A 21,629-nucleotide genomic window follows, 5' to 3' on the forward strand; every position below is an offset into this window, starting at 1 on the left:
TTGTTTTTTTTTTATGTGAATGTCAACTAAAAGTTAGGACGCGGCTGAAAGATAGTGACTTTCAACGAAGGTCAAAGATCGATGGAATGTTAATTTCTTCTCATTATTTTAGAAATAAAAGATAAAAAAACACTATATTATTTTGTCTTAGGTAACTATAGGCGGAAGTTTCTTATTATTCACAGTAATGATAATAATTTCATAATACATCCTGATGACCTTCTATTAGACTTTTTAAATGAAGTAAACGCAGCAATCGCGGATATATTATGAAAGATAGGATAATTTGTTTATGTTAGTCCGTATCTTAAGCATTTAATATAGCAGTATAAATGTAAGCTCGAAGGATCAACTAGAATTATTTTGATAAAGAAAAACTGACCACTCTGAACGGTGATAACGTATACCTACCTACGGTAGTTTGTTGTCAAAAAAAACATTCCGAATTCATTAGCTATACCAAGTGTTAATAAGAGTAAATAGGTTACGATGATGAATGCTTCTTTTACTTCACAAGGTGTGAAATTACTATGAACTATGCAGCGAGAATGTACCTATATTTTTGTGTTAAATGATAATAAATTATTATTGCACCTATTGCAAGAAATGATATGAGGTTGAACACTATTGTTTTAACCAATTCTAACCAGGCGGTTTGTTTAAACTAGAGGACTAAAGACTCTAACAAGAGGTTGAACACTATTTTTTTTAACCAATTCTAACCGTACCGTAAAGCATTACTTACTAATACCATCGTGGAAAAATGTGAGAGCTACGTCATTGAGCATCATAACTTGCCCATACTGGAATTAGGTAGTACCGCTTTTAGACGTTACAATAGCCCTCCAGCTCGCATTTTAGAAGAACGAATATTGTATTCTCTGGTGTTTGATTTTACGCGAGTTAAAAAAAAAAAGTGTTCGAAACGTCGGGTTAATAATATAATGAATAAATCAAAATCCGTTGAAAGGTTTTTAATTTCTAGAACGAATATTGTTTTATAAACCATCCTAATTCAAAATTTTATTTGTCCTATAATGATTGAGAAATTCTGAACACGAGAGTGCAACACTCAAGTATTTTCTCAAGAATCTGTGGCAATTCTGATGTTTAAAGTGCTTTAGTAAAAAAGGAAAAGAAATACCTAGCTTTAAATTTATATCAATGACAATTAAGATAAATCCTCTTTGAAGACTTGTTTCCCAGTAAACTCTACCACAAAAAATGTACCGGCTAACTCCGTATATCGTATAGCGTTAGCAGTTATGTTTATTGTTTTTCATTCTATTTGAATTTCAGCAATGACAATTGACAGTTATAGCTGTATACTTAAATAGACGATAACAATGATAATATAGCAGATAAGACATGTGTTATATGATCACTCTTTTGACTCCATTAATAATTTACATCATTAACGGTTGAGGCCAAACTATATTTAAACAATCATTTTATTATTTCATATAAAAGAAAACGTTTGTATTTGCTTATAATTTATATACATATTTAAAAGTAAAAAGTTTATACTTTAATTGTCATCAAACATTTAATCTTTAATTAAAAAAATTGTAAGTAAGTATTTAATTATTTAAAATTCAAATTCGCACAGTATTTTCCACATTCAATAATAAAATCGATAGGTATTCCTTAGTAGATATATAGCCTACAAAACACATTCACTTATGAAACACATAATCTCGTTATCTGTAAAGAGTTAACGACTAGGTATATTGACATAGAGCTCGTAGTTGAATTTACCTACTATATACGAGGTATATTAAATCGAGACCACTGATAAATAATCATAATGATAAATCTACAACCTGTGGGCATATTGATATTTAATTGTTGCCTTATATTAATCTAATACTCGTATAGTGAGCCAAGCGTTTAATGTATATTTAATGTTTTGATTGACAATAATTATCTAACCCTCATATTATTATACAAGGACCGTGTAGAGTTTAACTATATTTTGATAAAAATCATAATTACATAATTTGAAATTTCCTATCAAAATAGCATGTATTATCTTTACGACCTTGCTGCAAATTTATAACCAGGAATTGAAATTTTTGCAATTTTTTTCCGATAAAAGATAACATAACATTACAATGGCTATCTTTCTTATTAAAATACGAAGTTAAATATAAGTGTTTCTTGTATTCAAATTAATTCAAATCCTAATTACAATGTTTTTTCGTGGAAATTAGTTGTAGTCAAAACTAATTTGTGTTAGTAATAAAACAAATTTTGACAAAGCGGTCAGATAACGGGCGTAACGGGTTTATCACAGGTACGAAAATCGTACGACAGTGACTGTGACGTAAGTATTATACTGTCGTGCATGCCTCGGACGAAAATAGTAGGTAGGTGAAAATGCACAACAACGAAACTCATAGAAGTGAAAGTATACATAATTTTAACGTTTTGAAGCTTTTATCTTTAACACGATGCTTATCTGCTGGACCTTTTGACACTGAGATCACTTTTTAAATTCAAACACTGCTATTATTTACGTTATAAGGAAATAACTAGTTTTAATATATGTGATTATTGCATATAAATACACTTATTACCATTATGAATTACTGTTTCCTTTATATAATATTAGTAATCAATTGAATATGAAATATTTAATAACAACTAATTTTATAAATTTCGACACAAAGTTTACACACCTGTAAAGTTAAAATCACTAGAACTTAATAAATAAATGGTCACTGGTGTAATTGTTTAATCTACTTTATATTTTTATTAGCGGTTTAATCTAAACTGTTTACTTTTGCTCTACGTGTACTTTGATAGCGTAATCACGTGCGAAACGGAACGCGGAAAACTGAAAACTAGAGTTTTACAGCATGCTGTATAACGACCGCGTCGACACGAGTACGCCAGCCAACTGGCGGCTTGCCCTATCACACCACACGCTGGTTTAAAGTTCACTTACATTTTTATAATTTTCTTACTTCTAGCCTGAGCCTTTATATGTTGCAGAAATAATAATATAACATATCATCGGGTTCAATACTTGCGGAAGGTATGAAAATGTGTTATTATGTTGTACATACCCTAGCAATTTTCTGCCCACGATCTTCGAGCATGCCCTGAGGGTGGCATGCAGCAATTAGATGATTGTTTATTTTGATCGCTAAGACCGACGGTTCGAGGTCTGCACGTCTGACTTGTTATTTCACTTCGGGCTTCTGATAAATAAGTGACTCTTCGCCTATCAATACTGCATAATTACGGCATTTGTGAAAAATTCCCTTTAATATAGTTAAGAAATAATCTAATCTCTGAGCGTCATTATTTAATACTGTTTAATACTTTCTGTGACCAAATCATTATTCATTTTGAATAAACTTTTGCACCGTTATTAAAGACATTATGAAAATTAACTTGAGACATTAGCGATAAATAGTTATTTTTACAAAGTATGTATGCAAATAAATTTTATGACACAAGTAATAAATAAAATATGATTACGGTAGAGTTGGTCTCATATTACTCAAATTATGATTGTGCTTGTGCGCACATTGCATGTGAGTAGCTACCTACTAGTGGCAAAACTCGAAATAATGTTTGTAATATGCAACATGCAGAAACTTTTGTAATGTGTACTACATTTAGAGCAAGGTTACCATTGAATAAACATACATCTTACACGAAAATTTCATAAAATAATAATATTTGCCTTTGAGTGTGTTTGTGGCGGTTATTCTATAATCTAGATTGTACGTAAGAAGTTTACGTTTATATCGTTAAGTTACCAAGGTTTATAAATGAAAACTGAATGAAATAACCCTCAAAGGTCATTTGGTATATTTGGCTCGCTTCATATTCTATATCTAAGTAGGTATTTTTTTTTAAAGTTAAGAAGATTTCACAATTAAATATTATGTTTACCTTTCTAACGAAATATGAAAGTAATTTATGATTTTAGTAGCGCTACGTTCAACATTTCAAGTATTTATAGGTTTTTCTATAAACACCTAAAATAGCACTTATCTAACCTTTCTTATGGCGCTTATGTGAACTGATCAGGCAGATCAGAATCATAGTTTTATAATTCTAAAGGATTGGTAACAAAAATAAACTGTTATAACATTGGTTCCCAGTCTCTTCCTTCTTTTCAGTCGTTAATCCTTTCCTTACCCCTGACCCCATATAAGCGGGTAGCACATTCTTAGCCCAAAACCACATCAATATGGACTATGGTGATGTCCATTAAATAACAGGCCGCCTCAATCTTTTCTATTTTATCCCTTTTATTTCATTAAAAAAGACATCGGAAAGACTTAAAACATCTATTTACTTATCAAAATTATATCAGTTTGGGTCTGAAATAAGAAATGACACAATTTGTGATTTTATTCAGTGACTTTCAACTTATAAACCTATTATTTCATTGTCATAAAACAATCCTGGCTAGCTGAGTAGAATCTGCTGTTAATTAAATATTAACGACATTGTAACAGGCAATTTTGTTCAAGGCCTTTCTAAGATTATATGGATAGACCTCCAACTTCAGTAATACCACAGTATAAAGAGAAGCATACAGCAATACAACCTTTATAATAGCTGAAAACGTCTGGACAATGTCGCGATTGTCAGAACTCAAAATAGTCAATAATATAGTAATGATACAAACGCAGACCCTTGTTAACACGAGATGACGATTTGTTATCTGTCACAGCACAGTATGTATATACTTTTACCACATAACTACATATTACTTTTAAGCATATTATGTAATAGATACAATATAACAAAACAGTGTCCCGAGCTACCAACATCATGGCGCATGTAGCTCGGGCTCGTTCCTCCCGCGTCTCAACCCTTACCATGTTGCCATTGATCTGTCTGAACGTTGAATGACTATATGGATATAATTGATGTCAGACTGTAGTAATACTGACATGCACCTTGTAAAGTGAAGTCCCGTGTCCCCTACTGGGGTATGGGGCAGATGATATACATCTGTTTCACTGATCAATTTTCTTTATTGACAAGTAGGTGATCAGCCTTCTGTGTCCTGCCAGACCGAGACATTTTTTTTTATTGTCCCCGCCGGGAATCGAACCCAGGACCCCTCGGTTCTACGCTCACGCGTTTACCACTGTACCAAGGAGGCGACACGCACCTTGTACTATTACAATATTATGTTTCTAGGTACCTATTATATTTTCCATGGTTCAAATATAATTATCACAATGAATTCTATTTATATACCTAACCTGTTCCTTTTCCAAACGTAATTTCTAGTTCAACTACTAATAAATATGGAATAATCAATAAACATTCAATATCCTGCTCACTAGCAGTATCTAAAGGGATGGGACCTTTTCGAAACCAAGAACCAAGAACGAAACCAATTGGTTTTAGGTTTACATGTTATGTTTTTGACATACCACAAAAATATACCTAATTTAATACAATCATAAAAAATTAATAAAAGCACACATTAAAAAGCATTAACTTATTACGTACAAATTGCCGCCATAAACTTGGCCGTTATATTCTAAAATCTAACAGACTGTTATGAATATACCTAAACTGTATACTTTGTATATTGATAACTTTGTATGTGGGAGTAGAGCACGCTTCGGCACAACGGTTCCTACGCACGCTTCCCAGTCTATTCCATTATTCCTTTCTCAACCTTTCCAATTTAAAGTCGGCAATTGCAGAGGCGTAATCGCTTCAGATATTGGCCTTACGCTTCTCCAAATGTTCATGGGTTGTGCACTTACCAACAGGCAATCTACCAGCTCCATTGGCGACGATGACATAAAAAAATAGCTCATAACAATTGTTTTAACGATATTGAGCCAGACTATAAAGTGTTAAAGTATATTTTTAGATTGCTTAAAGTAGAGATTTTTTTAGCCGAAGAAAACAGTTATGATTAAGGCCATGTGTCTCCTTCTTTCATCTAGCAAGCATAATATGTATTCTGTTGTGCTAATCTAAACACATGATTGTATTTATTACTCGGTTGAAACGCATTTTATATTTTTATTATGTACTTATTAAATATAACATAATTAATAAATAACGAAATACATATTTCACATAACCTTCTTAATTTATGGATAATTGTTATTATTTCAACCTTCATGATTGTCATTATTTCAGCATTATCAACATTTTTATAATAACCATCATTTAAGCCATAATTTCGAATAACTGCAAAAAAAAAAATATAGCATTAGACCATGTTAAAAATATGCTTTCTTATTTGCATGTCAAAAATAAAATAATGAGTGGTTTGTTGATTTAAGATATTTTTAAAAATAATGCATGAAATATACTAAATCAAACTATTTTTATTAAATTTAAATTTGAAACATCTTATGGTCACCCTATTAGAAAAGGACGCAAGTCCTCCATGTTATCTCTCTCGCTCAGCTCGTTTATTAGCCGCCAGTGCTCGGCCGATCCTGTTTATATACTACGCCCATGGCTATAAATTATTACAAATAACTTTAGTCTTTATGATGAGATAACATAATTAATTTTGTACATTCTATGAATTGACACAAATCGAATAATGTCTATAAGTAATTATTAATAGCTGTTATTGTTTTATAGTTAACAATAATTTTACGTTTTTACTTATTGATAACTTTATTTCCTTATTAAATTATTTTCAAAGATTACTTTGTTTGGTGTTTCAAAGACATTAGTCTTATCTGGGGTGGCGAGTTTTTGGATCTAATGCATTATCTGTGATCTGTCAGTATAATTTATGATCTGTTAATCTGTCAGTCATATTCGGCCATATTTTTCGTAAAATAAACGTCGTGTGGCAAACGTCAACATTTAGTTTACTCACTATTTCCAAAATTTATTTCACTTGAAATACGTGTATTTCTAATAACTAATAGTGATCTCATTAGATGTTAAAATGAATCGCACTGAAGGCCTGGTGCAACGGAGAAACGTTGTCAAGGAAAATTCGGATGGTTCATTAAAAGAAAATCATGATGCGGATGATAAGAAAAATGATAAAAATTATGATGACGGAGATTCGAAAGAAACACGACTTACATTGATGGAAGAAGTTTTACTTCTTGGATTAAAGGACAAAGAAGTGAGTGTGTTTAAATGAATACGTACCGACAAAGATAGGTAACCCACCAATTATATACTCAAAACTACATTTCTAAATAATTTCAGGGTTACACATCATTTTGGAACGATTGTATCTCTAGTGGTTTGAGAGGCTGTATTTTAATTGAATTGGGTTTGAGAGGTCGAATTGAATTGGAGAGAGCTGGCATGAGAAGAAAAGGGTTGCTGTCAAGAAAAGTTATTGTGAAAAGTGGTGAGTAAAAACATTTTTATAACTCTAATAGATAAGTTTTCATATAAATGCTATTATAAACAAAGCGAATGTAATGATAACTAACAATTTATGTGGTTATTTATTTACAAACAAAGGAGGATGTTTATATTTTATTTCCATATATTTAGTTGTATATAGTTTTGTCATGTTTATGGCATGTAAATTGAATGCATATTGTTAATTGCAGATACACCAACTGGGGATGTATTATTGGATGAGGCTCTTAAACACATGAAGGATACAGATCCACCAGAGACTGTACAAAGCTGGATAGAATATCTCAGTGGTAAGTACCTTGTTATTATTATTCCTGTTTTAATGTTGATATTATATTATCTGATGTCCACATTTCACTTAACTTTATTGTATTTATCATGTAGCCAGAAATCTTTTTTTTTTTGTCAAAGTGGTAAATTGTAAACAAATGTATTTTTGTATACATTTATTATATTTATAAACAGAAAAATGAAGATTATAATTTTTTATTAATTCAACATATAAGTAGTATTTTTAATTGCCATGGCCATGCTGATAAGTATTCATAGCTGTGTGTAGTTTTTTACTCTACGGCAGTGATTGCACTGCTAATATTTATAATAATTGTTATTTCAGATTAACTTCTTCCTCATTCCACTCTCCAATGTATATAACTTTATGCAAATGCAATTACCATGTTTCTTTAACTTCTTTATTTTATATACTTACAATTAAAAGTTGAATCCAAACAGCTTCTCTGTGTGTTATGCAAATGAAATAATGAATTCTAAAAAATGGAATAGTGAAAGTGTTACATAAATAAACTGGTTCCATTTCGTAAATTATTTCAAACTGATCTGCTGTAAAAAATAATGTTTCGCTTATCATATTCTTAAATAATGTGTTCCTTGAAATGCTAAATTCCCATTTATATATTTTTGATGCTAGCAACTTTATCTGCTCTTAAAAAGATTATTGTTTGCAAAATTTGTAACATTTCCCTATGGAAACATCAATATTTTTTGTTACTATTGGTCTTGATGGTATCCTTCCTCAATTAATTGGCAATCTAATACTACAACAGATTTTAATTTAAACTAGTTGTTATCAGTTTGTTCAAGTTAACAATGAAACAAATATTCCAGCTTAATAATATTAGTTTGGATCAAATTCTACCATAAATTATTTCTAAATAAGTGGGTGGATGAAGGCACAATAGTTTGGAAATTGATAATATTTATGTTATAATATGAAGCCCAGTATATATATAGTAATCAAATTACAAGCATTCATTGTATGTAGTATGTTTTTATATACATATAATGATTTACAATAAAGTGTTTAGTAAATTTAATGGCAAGCAATGGCTTTAATGGCAAGTGATCACACTTCTGACTATATCTCACCAGTTTCCCCACTCACAGTATGATAAAACGTTGCTCTCACATGCCTCTATTTCACACCAATGTTTTAAAGAAGTGTGGTATATATCTCTGTGCATACTGGTCCAAGTCATCCCAATGCATGCTCAACACACACATCACATTCAAAAGTAGTAAATAAGTATTAATTAAGCCTAAAACCTATTTTCATATGAAGTTCTTATCTTCTGTCCTTATGGCACGGATAAATATAATGTCGCTTTCTATTGCACTAATAGATAAGTATTAGAAACAAAATAAAAATAATTCAAAACTATTAGATATTACTATTTAACTTCGTGAAAAAAATACCTCGTCATTTTTATATCTTTACAGGTGAAACATGGAATCCAATGAAACTCAAATATCAATTGAAGAATGTGAGAGAAAGGCTTGCTAAGAATCTGGTTGAAAAAGGAGTGCTCACTACAGAGAAACAAAATTTCTTACTGTTTGATATGACAACTCATCCCCTCACAGACAATATTGTCAAATGTCGCTTAGTCAAAAAGGTTAGTAATTTATAATGAAAAATAACCTGTGGCTAACCCAACTTATATAACGCAATAACAGAAGTAACTTGTAGGTAGTTTGAGACCCAAAACTTCAAAATTTTTTTTAATAACCTAAAATCTAAGCAGTCACATTATTCTGATCACATTATATTATATATTATCAATGATTTAATCAGGTTCAAATCTAAATAATCTAAGATGTTATGTTGTAAATGTACAATCTATCAAATATTAAATTTTTAATATTATCCATTTTTTTACTAGATTAATCTTAGATCTAATCTTGAAGAAAGACTACATACTATATACTATCATCTTAGTCAAATCAATATAATATATGAAAATTATTAAATGTCAAAGTTCTTTGATTGTAATAGCCTTGACATAGTGCTGAGTGAATCTTTAAAAACAGGTTGCCGTACAAGCCTTGATTCAAGTGAAAGGGTTTTATTGATTTAGAATTAGAAGCTACTATAACAACTTCATATAATTACACTTATATTGAAATGAAAACTATTTTATATTAAAAAAAATGTATATATATATGCTATAGGGGTATTGTTTGTGAATCTGCAAAATTGTAGAGGGTAAACTCAGGATGCACTGAACCATGTAAAAATTATCTATAGATCTAGCCGTACCCGCGACTTCGCCCGTAGTAAATAATTCACACTGCTTGCGTAACGCCAAAAAGAGCTCATCACGCTGAACAAATTTTCTGAAGATAGTATTTATCAGATCATTGATCTCTTCAGGTTCAGCTGGGTAAGGATTCCACATCCTCTGATCTGAATCTATGATCTAAATACCCTATTCTAGATCGTAGATCTTCGCATGTCGCCAAATACTTAGTACCTTCCTACTTATCACGCTGAACAGCTTTTCATAAGATAGTATATTAATATCTCGTAAAGTAGAGCAGCCAAGTGAACCAAGAAAAAGCAAGACAATTTGCTAACAATATCATTAATTGTCAATAATACCATTGAAAATATAAACAATATACAAATAAAATGTTCTACATATTTATACACAATAACTAGCTAATATCATTTTGTCTTTATAAAAACATTTTAATGCCAGCATTTTGTTATCATTAAACCGACCGAAATTAGAGCACCTTAGTAATCTTATCCAAATAAATGACTATACTCAAAGCTTTTTTCACAGACTTTTGAAACGATTCGAATTGTTTGTTCCTTTCAAAACAGCATAACAATATTAACAAAATTAAATACAAGAACACTGCGCGTGCCGCTGACACAAAGTCCAGACATTTTCCTTAAAATTGCATGTTCATGCGAGCGAAGCCCCATATGTCAGCAGATTGATGGACTCCTAAACTGCTCAACCGATTCTAATGAAATTTGCACACGATATGCAGTTTGGTCCAACTTAAAAGATAGAGTAGTTTATATTATTTCAATGACGATAAATGACGACCCGGAGCCGGGGCGTACAGCTAGTAATTGAAATGGCTGATGTCGGTATCCCGCCTGTGTCCAGGTGCAAGAGGCGGCGCTGCGGCGCTCGATCAACGACGTGGCGCACGCGGACAAGCGCTCGCTCGCACTGCTGATGCTGGCGCACTCGGCCGACGTGCTCGAGAACGCGTTCGCGCCGCTTTCCGACGAGGACTACGAGCTGGCCACGAGGCGAGTGCGAGCTTTGTTAGATCTAGACTTCGAGGCGGAGGCGATGAGACCGGACGCCTGCGACATCATGTGGGCCGTCTTCGCCGCGTTCACCAAATAGCGCTAACTCAACCTCCCCCTCCCCCCTCGCTCCCCCTGCCCCCCGCCACAAGTAAAGGAACGATTTAAATTTAAAATATTTCCTTCTAGTGACTAAATATATATACAAAACTATTTCGTGTGTGTAAATTCACTAGATTCGCAGTTTTGTACGGGATCGATCTTGAATCTGAAATTTACAGTACGCTGTACCAGTATTAAATTCATTTTGTCCGCACATCGCCGCCAGACGTGTGTCGTCCTATACAGGTTTTGTGGTATAGTAAAGTCTGTGGATATAGCGGTTTTTCAGTAAAGTTTTATTTACGTTTTACACTATAAATAACGATTTTGGCACAAAACAATATTCGAGAATGTGTACCTATGGTCCCATTCAAACGTTGCCAATATGTTGAAAAATATATATTATGAATTATGAATTTATATAATTAGGTATGGTAAGATTTTGTTAATATAACATTTTTGTATATGTGAATAGTATGATATCGGTATCTTTTAACTTGCACGTATGTACCTTTAATATTCGCATATTTTTTTATATGTTTTTTTTTATGTCATTCATACATTATAGTCTATTTAACTAGTGGTTCACCTGATGGTAAGCGCTAACCCTGCCCCTGAACAGTTGCAGAAGCCCGCGCCTCTCAGATGAATTGCCGTCTTTAAAAGGTATAAGATTAAGACAGGGTTGATGACGGGTAGGAAAGGACTGAGAAGAGTAGAGAAAAGGATACGGGCCTCCAGCTCCCCCAATCACCGTACGAAAGCTAATAGCATTCGTATGCTTTCCCGGTGCGAGCTTGTCCAATTCGTGCCGAAGCGTGCTTGTCTTCTACAATAATATATATTATGTTATAGATAAACCATACTCAATCATTACTAAAATCTGAAACTTCGAGTTATTGTACCTGTCCGCTTCGCGCGGAATACCCCTAAAATATATATTTTTAACTATTTATGCTTATATTTATTTATTTTGTTCCATTTCATACTCACGCAATATTCATAACATTCTACATATTGTCAATCAAGTGAATTTTATTTTATTTTTAAAACATATACCTAGATGGATTCTACGTATGAAAACTATACCATGTAAGTCAAGCTTAACAACAAGCATGTTTATGTCATGTATTGTATTTTTAAATCACAAAAATTTTCATACATGTGCTTTTTCATATTATGTATATAAAATATTCCAAATTTGTGGCAATTCAACAATGTCTTTCTTTGTTTATAATAGGCGTTACGAAATTTATGGCTACTCATTAGTTACCCTATTGAAATTAATATGCTATTAACGTCATTCGATTTCATAATTATTCCATCTAAATTATTACATAACGGTCCATCTAGGATTTTTGTTATCGTTAGTTTGTTTTATTTTTTTACATACATCTTCATTTATTAGATATAAATAAGAGATTAACAAATACATTTAATTTGAACATTCGCGTTGGCAATACTGGAGACATTACTAGTGCAACCGTCGCAAGTGCCATTTATTTATTTATTGGAATCATTTAACTAACATTGAATTGTTGTTTGATCATTATCTACATTATTTATCTTACTTGATCGTTAATCAGTCATACCTACACGAAAAGTTTTATCTAATGGAAATGTTTAAAATTGATTGCGGTGTATTTAATGCTAATGATGTCGTCATCATAGGCATCACCATAAATTATATTTGAACAGGTTGCGCGCTGCCTTTTACCTTCATATTAAAAAGAAACACATATTTATAAAAAGGTTTTATTTTGTGTAGTTAAAAAAAAACGCGAGTTAAGACACGTCACCTGATACAAATTGCCGATTTACATGTTAGTTAGTATATTTCAAATTAGAAGAAAACCGCATGCTAGTTACGTACCGACAATTCGGACAAATTTTACTTGTATTTGTTGTATTTGAAATATTTTTATCGTATTAATTTATAATGACTTACTCAATTGTACATTTATGATGCACGTTGCTATTTTATTCAAAAACTTAGAGGATAAAAATCTGAATTTTGTATATTATATACAAAAATGTGTGACTTGATTGCTTACCGTTGTTTACTTCAGTTTGTTTACATATTGTGATAATATATGATTGACTTAAAGTATATATGTGATATGAAATTATGTAAACACTACAAACACTTTTATTATGATGACGGAGAGAAGTAACCTTGTTATTGTTTTATTAACGGGATGTAGACGCCAAAAGAATCTAAACGGCATTATTTATTATTTAGCACGATGTAATGTGTATTATTTTTAAGATTCAACACTTAGACGTATTCATTTAAAAAATGCTATTTGTCAGCGACTAAATTATATAGAATTTAACATTCATTGATATGCCTTTGATTTTTATATCTATATTTAAATTAGAGTAAAAATAATTTTTCCTTCAAGCGAGTGATTGTCAGATGTCACATTGTGAATAGAGATAAATAACTTTATTGCGTATGTTTTTTTGATTAGAAAGTAAGGAGTGTTATCATTACTCGACAATTGTCTCATTCTACGACGCGTGCTAAATTTGATAGTGAAATAGAAATATCAGAACAATCGCTCGGTTTGGAAAAGTTGTAGGTTCCTGTAAATAAGTCTTGCTTTTTAGTCTGCGTACCAAACTCAACATCGCCATTTATGAAAAATTAAAATCATAATTTTTTCCTCTGAGCAACCTTGGTTATAGGGACTACAGGAGCTAAGTTGACGCACGCACACAAATTAAATGTACAATCAACGAACCATAGGTCTCGGCTAGCACTGTCAGTACACAGGGCCGCATACACACATGCACATTTGAAACTACACGCGTACGTTTTATGCTCAAAAAAGAATAAGTGTTTTACTAAAAAATAATTCACTTTCAAATAACTGTTCTTGAAGAATAATTTGGCAAAAATCATAGTGACTGCTGCATATAATGCCGCAGGCTTACAATGAAAGAAATGTTTAGAGGTGTCTATGTAAATGTTTTCTATCGTATGACATTTGTAGCATTTAGCTCATGTAGTCTCTTACGTTGATACACAATATACTTGTGAAGCACCTTGGTAACTCGTTTGGTACTCAGATATAGTTTTATGATTAGATTAATTACGTATTATACTTACGATAAAATAATTAAGATAAATGTATAAAGTAAAAAGAAATTAAATATATACGACTACGAAGACTTCTCAATTATCACGCCACAAAATTTGTAGTAAAACATTGATTTTCCACATTAATTTATGATTTACGTTATGGCCGATTGAGGTGTTTATTATTTTGTTATGGTTAAAATTTTAGTATTGATTCGTAGTCATAGGTCAAGGGTTTGAATATATGTTATTTTTAAATTGTCAGATTGCGAAATACTTATATTGTATCGAAATAAAATACAGTGTTCCATTATTTCTTTTATTCTTTTATTAAAAAACTTCATAGGTACTTAATACAACATTGAATAAGTCTTAACCTCTTCATCATATAAATTATCATTACCGAGTGCATTTAAAATTTACTAAGAGAATCTCCAAAGAGTGAGAATAAATTGCGATATTTTAAGACGAATTATAAGAACTAGGTAAATAACTATATTAAATTAATATTAATAACGAGGAGCATAACATATATTGGAGTTAACATAGCTAACTTGTAGCCATTTTATATTTATGAATAAGTACAAAATTTATCGAAAAGGTTTATCAAATGATATAAGCGGTAGGTACATTTCTGATCTTGTGTGATATGGATCAATTTACCTTTGAATGATTGAACTGCAGTTACATAGTTATGTGCGTAATTAATATAATCGAATATAAGGAAGTAATTAATACGATATATTTATTACTTAATTTGTATTGATGAACGAACACGTCATAAATAATTAAATTCTAATTCATTACAATGTTCAATTTAACAATCTAAACTTGATTTTTACCATTGCATAAATCATGTATATATGTTTGATAAATAAAAGTAACATCATCTATTTTCGTGAATTGTCGTATTTATAAACGTAGGTAGGGTACTGCAATAGTTTAATATTACGGCGGGAATATACTTAGAAGAAGTACATTACTTAGAACACAGTCGCAGTATCTCATTCACACCAATTTTCCACATTCCTCACAGCCCGAATATCTTATTTTAGTCGTAGGTATAATACTATTAAATCACTCGTTTTAAAACATGCTCACTGAACTTTTTGGCAGTTGGTGTTCAATATGTTTACTCTGTGTCCGATTTCAATAATATTCTATAAACAAACTTACCATTCAAATGTTAAAATATAAAATTTCATTTATCAGATTTTAAAATAATCTTAGCATTTGGAAAATAAGTGGACTATGAACTGAAATGTATGACACATTTTGTGGGAGCGCCTTCTTAGAGGTAGTATGTATCATTATTTATCGTCAATATGACACATCAATTAAACAAGATAATATCGTGATAAACTTTTTGTCATTTCTATCGAAGTTATCTTTAAATCTGGTACTTGAAATCTTTCGATTGAAACGGTTTGTTTTAATTTGTAAATAACTGGATTCTTTTCCTTAACAAAACTTGGAAATAATTTTATTAAACATTAATAAGAGTATTCATCATGTAGAAAAGTAAATACATTGATAAAAGCAATAGTTATACATTCAAACAGATACTACATGTTTTCAATAATCTTTAAAAGGTAAGTTATCTTTTATGCATAACAAGTCTTGTGTGACTTTTTAAAATATTAAATTTATTTAATTAACTGTGTTGGAATAAACACGCATGCACGAATTCTCAATAAGCCGTACGAGTTTATATTTAATAACAAAAGTAAATTATAAATAAACTAGAACTTAGTATTAATACTTTATTGGTTACAAATAAATATGCATTTAAAAATTATCTCCCAGCTGAATGATTTATCCCGATATTAGGTACGATTCATTACGAAACTACACACTTTATACATTTATATTTAATAAAGACCATTTGAAATCGCATATAAATGTATAAGTTGTATTGTATTACAATTCCTATTTCTATAGTACTTTTGAAAATGTAAATAAATGCAACTGTTTGGAAATTAGAAATGTGACGTCTTCAAGAAAACAAATCCTTTAACAACATACAAATGACGTTAGCAAACGCACAAATTAATACAGAATATAAATTAATGGGAAAAATGCTAAGTACGGTTGTACACTGTACGTTCTAGTCTTATAAGTATACATTAAAATAACATTTTAACTTAACGTATTCTAATTACGCTGTCTCAATTTAACAATTCGCCATAGTGAAAGCACGCGTTTCTTCCACTTTTGAAAGCGTAACAATTTATATGCTAGGTTATTATGTTGGCCGTAAACGTGGTGTGATGATTTCGTCACCACGCTTCAGTGTACCTGACGTCGTATTCCTGCAGCTGGGGCAACCGTTGGCGCAACGTCTCGAAGGCCTCAGCCGATAATTTTGTACTGTTTAGATTTATTCTGCGGAGACTTGAAAGACCTAGAATTAACAAACGATTAATATAAGGTTTTTTTTATTATTTTGAACTGTTAATTTTCCCTTCAGTTTAATATATAGCAAACTAAACTATTGTACCAAATTCGGTTCCTGTCAACGGCTCTAAAAAATATTTACTTTAATAGTATTTCTAGAATTTTATTAAGATGGAAATATCAATTCATTTTCGTTTCAAAATGCACTCCACATAAACGTTGGAGAACGCTTACAAAATGATTTCATTACCTGATAGCGCCTCTATGCCCTTATCGGACACCGGTGTCTCACAGAGATTTAAAACTTGCAAACGTGGTAAATGTTCCGCGATTAACTGAACACCACTGTCGCCAAACTTTGTTGCCCATAGGTTGAGATAACGAAGTGAAGGTAACTGAAGAAAAAAATATTGTCATAAAAATGATTGAAAAAATAGAGTATCGAATATTTCCACAAACTAGTTATTCATGTATATATGCAGTATATAATATATATGCTTCTACGTTGTAATGTTTCTTACAGAACATGTCTGTATGACATGCAATATATATACAAACATCTAATATTAATCGATCACGAGTAGGTTGAGAGCAGGTATACTTACTTTAATAAGATGATGTGCGCACGCGCTTGTTACACTTGTAAAAGCTAGACTTAAACATTCTAGGTTTCCGAGAGAGCCTGCCTCTAACAATGCTGCTACATCTTCATCGGTCGCACGGACTGGTAACGCCAAACGTTTAGGTCCTCCGTGAGCCTGCTGTTATATATAAAAAAAAATGTTTGAAAAAAATTCGCAAGTAATTTCGATAAAGAAAATTAAACACCAGGAATCCTAAATCCAGAATAAACGATTGAACGAGAATAATTTTGTGCTCAAAGTGGACTAATATTTAGATGGATTGGATGGAAGTTGTTTTTCAGCCGTAATAAGTGAGTTTATAGAGCGGGATAAACGTAAACAAACAAATAAAACCTTACCAGTTTCTGTAGTGTTTTCTGTCGTTCGCACAAATCTGTATAATATTGTTTCCCTAGTGGAGTTCCCTGTAAAGCTGCTATGATTTCTAGTTGAGTCTGTTCACCACTCGCTACTTCCCACTCGAGCATAAGGCATAATGATTCTAGCGCTGCTGGCTAAAATGAAATTAAAACGTTATCAGTATATTTGTGGAACAGCTTACAATATTACAGGTGTGGAAATTATACATACATGTTCCGTAAACGCAACAATAATAAAGTCCGGTAGTTGCTTACTCATGCTTTGTAGGAAACTTTTCCTTTTACAGCAACAGTTAATTAACCCCTGCACCTGTAACAGGATATACGTATGTTCTATAATACTAATTAATTAATTGTAAATAATATACACACAAGAAAATTCAGAATTGCTTATTTAGAATGTGATCATAGTAAATGTTTATTGTTTTACAAGCTTTTGCGAACGGATCAACTTAATCATTAGTTAAAATAATTTTTTAGCCACTAAGTCACCTAGATTTTTAAATTATACCTACATAATAACGAACTACAGGCAGTTAGATTCTTAGTAGTCGAAATTCATTCTTCCAATGATATCCACATACTCTAGCATTATCAACTTTATTCTAGTTTTGCCTACTCTAGTATAGTATCTCTGTCCATAACGATTTAAGCTATTACCTACCATATCACCCCAGAGCTGGCATAGCTTAGTGTGCGGTAGCGACAGCAGCGGATCGGAGGGAGCAGCGGCTCTCAGCCAGGAGGGGGGGCAGGGGCGGGCGGCCCGCGCGGGCGCCACGCAGCCGTGCACCGCGCAGCGCTGGTCGCGGGACAGCGCGCTCAGCACGTTGCCCAGCCGGAACGCGACACGGGGACACGCCATCGCGTTGGCGCACAGCGGCACCGGCTGGAGCACCCCCCCGACTACTGTTAGCCAGTCTTCATACTCGCACCTGTTTTATGATTTCATTACCATTGATTTCATTGATAATAATAAGGATTCGAAAGAAGTTTATAAAACAAAAACATTCGATTGTAAGTTCAAACGATTAAATGACGCAATAGCTACTCGCGTTTGCTTCATAATTATGTTTTACTAACCTAGCTATTCGCCCCGGCTTTACCCGTAGTACATGTAGGTTTAGTTTGTCAGTGAAGTTGCAGCGGTCACATAGTTTTTGTGTGAATGCATTAAAATCATACTTACATACACATCTTTTCTCTTTAGTATAGATAACATGTTGCCTTTACATATCTTTAAACGTCATACGTGTAAAAAATAATCTTAGAAATGACCTATGAATTTTCCAAGGAAATATGCTCCAAGCAATTTAAAATGTTCTTCATATAATCGTTATATACTTACATATGCTCTAAAATGTCAGCGAAACAAAGTACTTCATGCTCAGTATCGTCGCATTGATGCGGCGTTGTGTAATTCCGATAGTGATCGTCGATAGCTGCTAGAACGACCGCGGCCAAGTTGGGGGCGGCCCTTGGGTGTGGGCAAGTGGCGCGGTTTCCGTGCGTCACTTCCACGAATCGACGGACGAGACTCGGCCCGGAATTGTGAGCACTCAAGGCACTGCGAATAAAATATACAGGATAAGTATAAGTAGGTACCTAGTAAATGCGATAAAGTAGATTTTTTTCCTCATTAGTATATATTCGTTATCGAAGGGTTTCATCTAGCATTTTAATTAAAATTCAGATTGAAACGAAAGAAACAAACGCACATTTGGGGTTTAAACCTCGTAAACAAACCCCCTCCCCCCTAATACGCTCATGATTTCTAGAACGTTTTACTTAACGATACTACATCATCGTACTAGGAACAAAGAATCATCATCTGATCTCATACTGAAATGATAATAAGTATTTTCCTGTACATTTACCTACATTATATAATTTTCAATAGTACTGTGGTTTTAAATTATGCAAGTCTATTGCTATCGACACGAACAATTATGATTCATACTGTAAGTAGGTACAATTATTGAAGAGAAGTAGAAACAAAGAAGTCGTAAGGCATAGCTACGTAGCAACATTAGCACACTTCACAGGGTGTATAATAGATAACAAAGTATAAACAAATCGCTGTTCAAAGATATATTAAGCTATCTAACGACTTGAATATCCTTCACGACGGCCTTAAAAGGCGTTAGGCCAGCCGAAGTCCGTACCTACTAAAATAAATGTCATTCAAATTGTCAAGGCAAATCATTAACTTGTTTATGTGGACTATAATAAATGGAGTATTCCTTGATAATGTCGACCGCAATAAAGCGACAAATAAAATAAAAGAACGGGTGTTCAATTGAATTTAATTTTATAATCATCAATATTAGCCCATGTTTGTTTTTTGTTTTATAAGAAACATGGTCTCCTTTATATCATTTAGGGATCATTTAGAAGAGGAATTATATAAAAGGTGACGAAGCACGGATTTCAGACTGTAAACGAGTCTATAGAGTCACACTGTCTAATATAAATAATAATTCCAGGGCAGCAGGTGTCACATGTCGTCGCAATTATTGTTGATTTAGTTGGTGTTTTCTAATAAACATGCTGGTTTCCTCACCATGCTTTCTATCACCAATTGGAGTAGTGGCGACAGTGTTAAGTGCAGAGAAATTGATAAATCAATTTGATTCTAAAGGTAATAAAAGTTCATTTAGCTACCTATAACAGAAGATATATAGATGAGAGTATTAGTGATTTGATATGATGCTTACCTTATGTAATCTCTGACGAACTGTCTAGCATGTGGTGCCTTCCCGAAGTCCACATTTCTCGTGAGCACCCGCCTCACTGGTGGAGCGAGCGCTGGCAGAGGAGCAGAGCGCGGCCGCAGCCTGCAAAGGCGGGCCAGTAGAGCACATAACTCCCCATTTACTCCCCTTTCAGCTAGTAGTGGCGATGCGGCACTGGTGGTAATCTCTGCCCATTCTTCCCAGTCTGGACTGTCTTTGTTCTAAAAGTTATTATTAGGATTAGTTATTACGAATAACTTTAGACCTATAAGCCATGTAATATAAAAAATTGAGAGATTTTTTAATCCATTTAACAGACATAATCGAGTAATTATTTCCTATCAATTCCTATGTATCCATGCATTTTTTAACTAGGTAAAGTAACTTCTCATGTAGATTGTAGGACAACATGGAAACGACATTACAATAAGTATTTATTGTGTTATATTCTTACAAGTTGATAACGGTATACTTCAGATGACGTATTTAATTAAGTTTTCTAAGGAAATAACTTGCAAACTCGACCTCGATTTCTCCAAGCGAGATAATTAGTCATAAAGAAAGTTATTACGTATGAGGAACTGATATATGTGTAATATTCCGAAGAAATATAACTACGACTAAATTGGACTTTACTTGATGTGACCATTGATCTTTTGATTTAAAGTGCTTGATACAAATGTGATCAGTGTATATGGTTCGCAAAAAGCATCGGTTTACGTCACGACGCAATAACACAATCTACATGTGTACAGAAATGTATGGATAAGTCATTATGTGCATTAATAAGTTGATAATTATATGTTACATGCGTAAACGTTACTTACGCGAATTGAATATTAAGTAATAATAAAATAAATTCAAGCACAATTTCTACCAGTGATTGAAAGAAGTAAAGAATGAAAACAAACATGCCGAAAATTCAAATGATTCGAAGGCCTTGGTATGGATTCAACCTACTTTTTATATAGCATATTTATCCTCATTTTACTACAAAGTGGAAATTTTGAGATTGAAGTTTTTTTATCACTACGTTATTAATTTAAAGATCCCCTTCCTTGTACAGCAAAAAAATATGTCGTCGTCGTCGTCGTCGTCGTTTCAGCCGTGGGACGTCCACTGCTGGACAAAGGCCTCCCTCAAAGATTTCCACCACGACCGGTCACTGGCGGCCTGCATCCAGCGGCTCCCCGCCACTCGGACCAGGTCGTCTGTCCATCTCGTGGGAGGTCGTCCTACGCTTCGTCGGCCAGTACGTGGTCTCCATTCCAGAACCTTTTTGCCCCAACGGCCATCGGTTCTACGGGTTATGTGCCCCGCCCATTGCCATTTCAACGTGCTAATCCGGTGAGCTATGTCGGTGACTCCGGTTCTCCTACGGATTTC

The 21,629-nt window shown here is 32.9% G+C and overlaps 3 protein-coding genes across 5 annotated transcripts in view; 1 reads left to right on the forward strand and 2 right to left on the reverse strand.

Moving 5' to 3' along the window:
- The window catches only part of LOC119829599 (long-chain-fatty-acid--CoA ligase ACSBG2-like), a 16,637-nt gene extending 13,449 nt beyond the window's left edge, over positions 1-3,188 (reverse strand). For 2 of the 3 annotated variants that reach the window (XM_038352187.1, XM_038352185.1), the window contains exon 1: positions 2,682-2,910. The gene's annotated coding sequence lies outside the window, so the exon portion shown is untranslated. Of the gene's footprint in view, positions 1-2,681; positions 2,911-3,071 lie in introns of those variants that run through there. The other variant, XM_038352186.1, reaches the window with a different exon arrangement.
- Positions 3,189-6,776: 3,588 nt separating this feature from the next.
- On the forward strand, positions 6,777-14,167 carry LOC119829774 (Golgi phosphoprotein 3 homolog sauron). The gene is made up of 5 exons (XM_038352478.1): positions 6,777-7,099; positions 7,186-7,333; positions 7,542-7,640; positions 9,088-9,263; positions 10,773-14,167. The coding sequence occupies exons 1-5, from the start codon at positions 6,914-6,916 to the stop codon at positions 11,019-11,021; spliced, it is 858 nt and encodes a 285-aa protein (XP_038208406.1). The 5' UTR covers positions 6,777-6,913; the 3' UTR covers positions 11,022-14,167.
- Positions 14,168-14,413: 246 nt separating this feature from the next.
- LOC119829773 (C-Maf-inducing protein-like) overlaps positions 14,414-21,629 on the reverse strand; it is a 20,751-nt gene continuing 13,535 nt past the window's right edge. The window contains exons 7-14 of the mRNA XM_038352476.1: positions 20,226-20,464; positions 18,857-19,075; positions 18,173-18,443; positions 17,720-17,818; positions 17,488-17,643; positions 17,111-17,266; positions 16,756-16,900; positions 14,414-16,512 (exon numbers count right to left, since the gene is read on the reverse strand). Of these exons, the coding sequence (XP_038208404.1) occupies positions 16,388-16,512; positions 16,756-16,900; positions 17,111-17,266; positions 17,488-17,643; positions 17,720-17,818; positions 18,173-18,443; positions 18,857-19,075; positions 20,226-20,464 (1,410 nt within the window). The 3' untranslated portion in view covers positions 14,414-16,387. The remainder of the gene's footprint in view (positions 16,513-16,755; positions 16,901-17,110; positions 17,267-17,487; positions 17,644-17,719; positions 17,819-18,172; positions 18,444-18,856; positions 19,076-20,225; positions 20,465-21,629) is intronic.

This window comes from Zerene cesonia, chromosome 10 (assembly GCF_012273895.1).
Source record: "Zerene cesonia ecotype Mississippi chromosome 10, Zerene_cesonia_1.1, whole genome shotgun sequence".
Taxonomy (NCBI): Eukaryota; Metazoa; Arthropoda; class Insecta; order Lepidoptera; family Pieridae; genus Zerene; species Zerene cesonia.

What these genes read in the sequence shown, in the direction of transcription:
- LOC119829774 (XM_038352478.1), top strand. Translation starts at nt 6,914, where the DNA reads ATGAATCGCACTGAAGGCCTGGTGCAACGGAGAAACGTTGTCAAGGAA. An exon ending in TTGGATTAAAGGACAAAGAA is followed by an intron (nt 7,100 to 7,185) that starts GTGAGTGTGTTT and finishes AAATAATTTCAG; the next exon opens with GGTTACACATCATTTTGGAA. An exon ending in CTGGATAGAATATCTCAGTG is followed by an intron (nt 7,641 to 9,087) that starts GTAAGTACCTTG and finishes ATATCTTTACAG; the next exon opens with GTGAAACATGGAATCCAATG.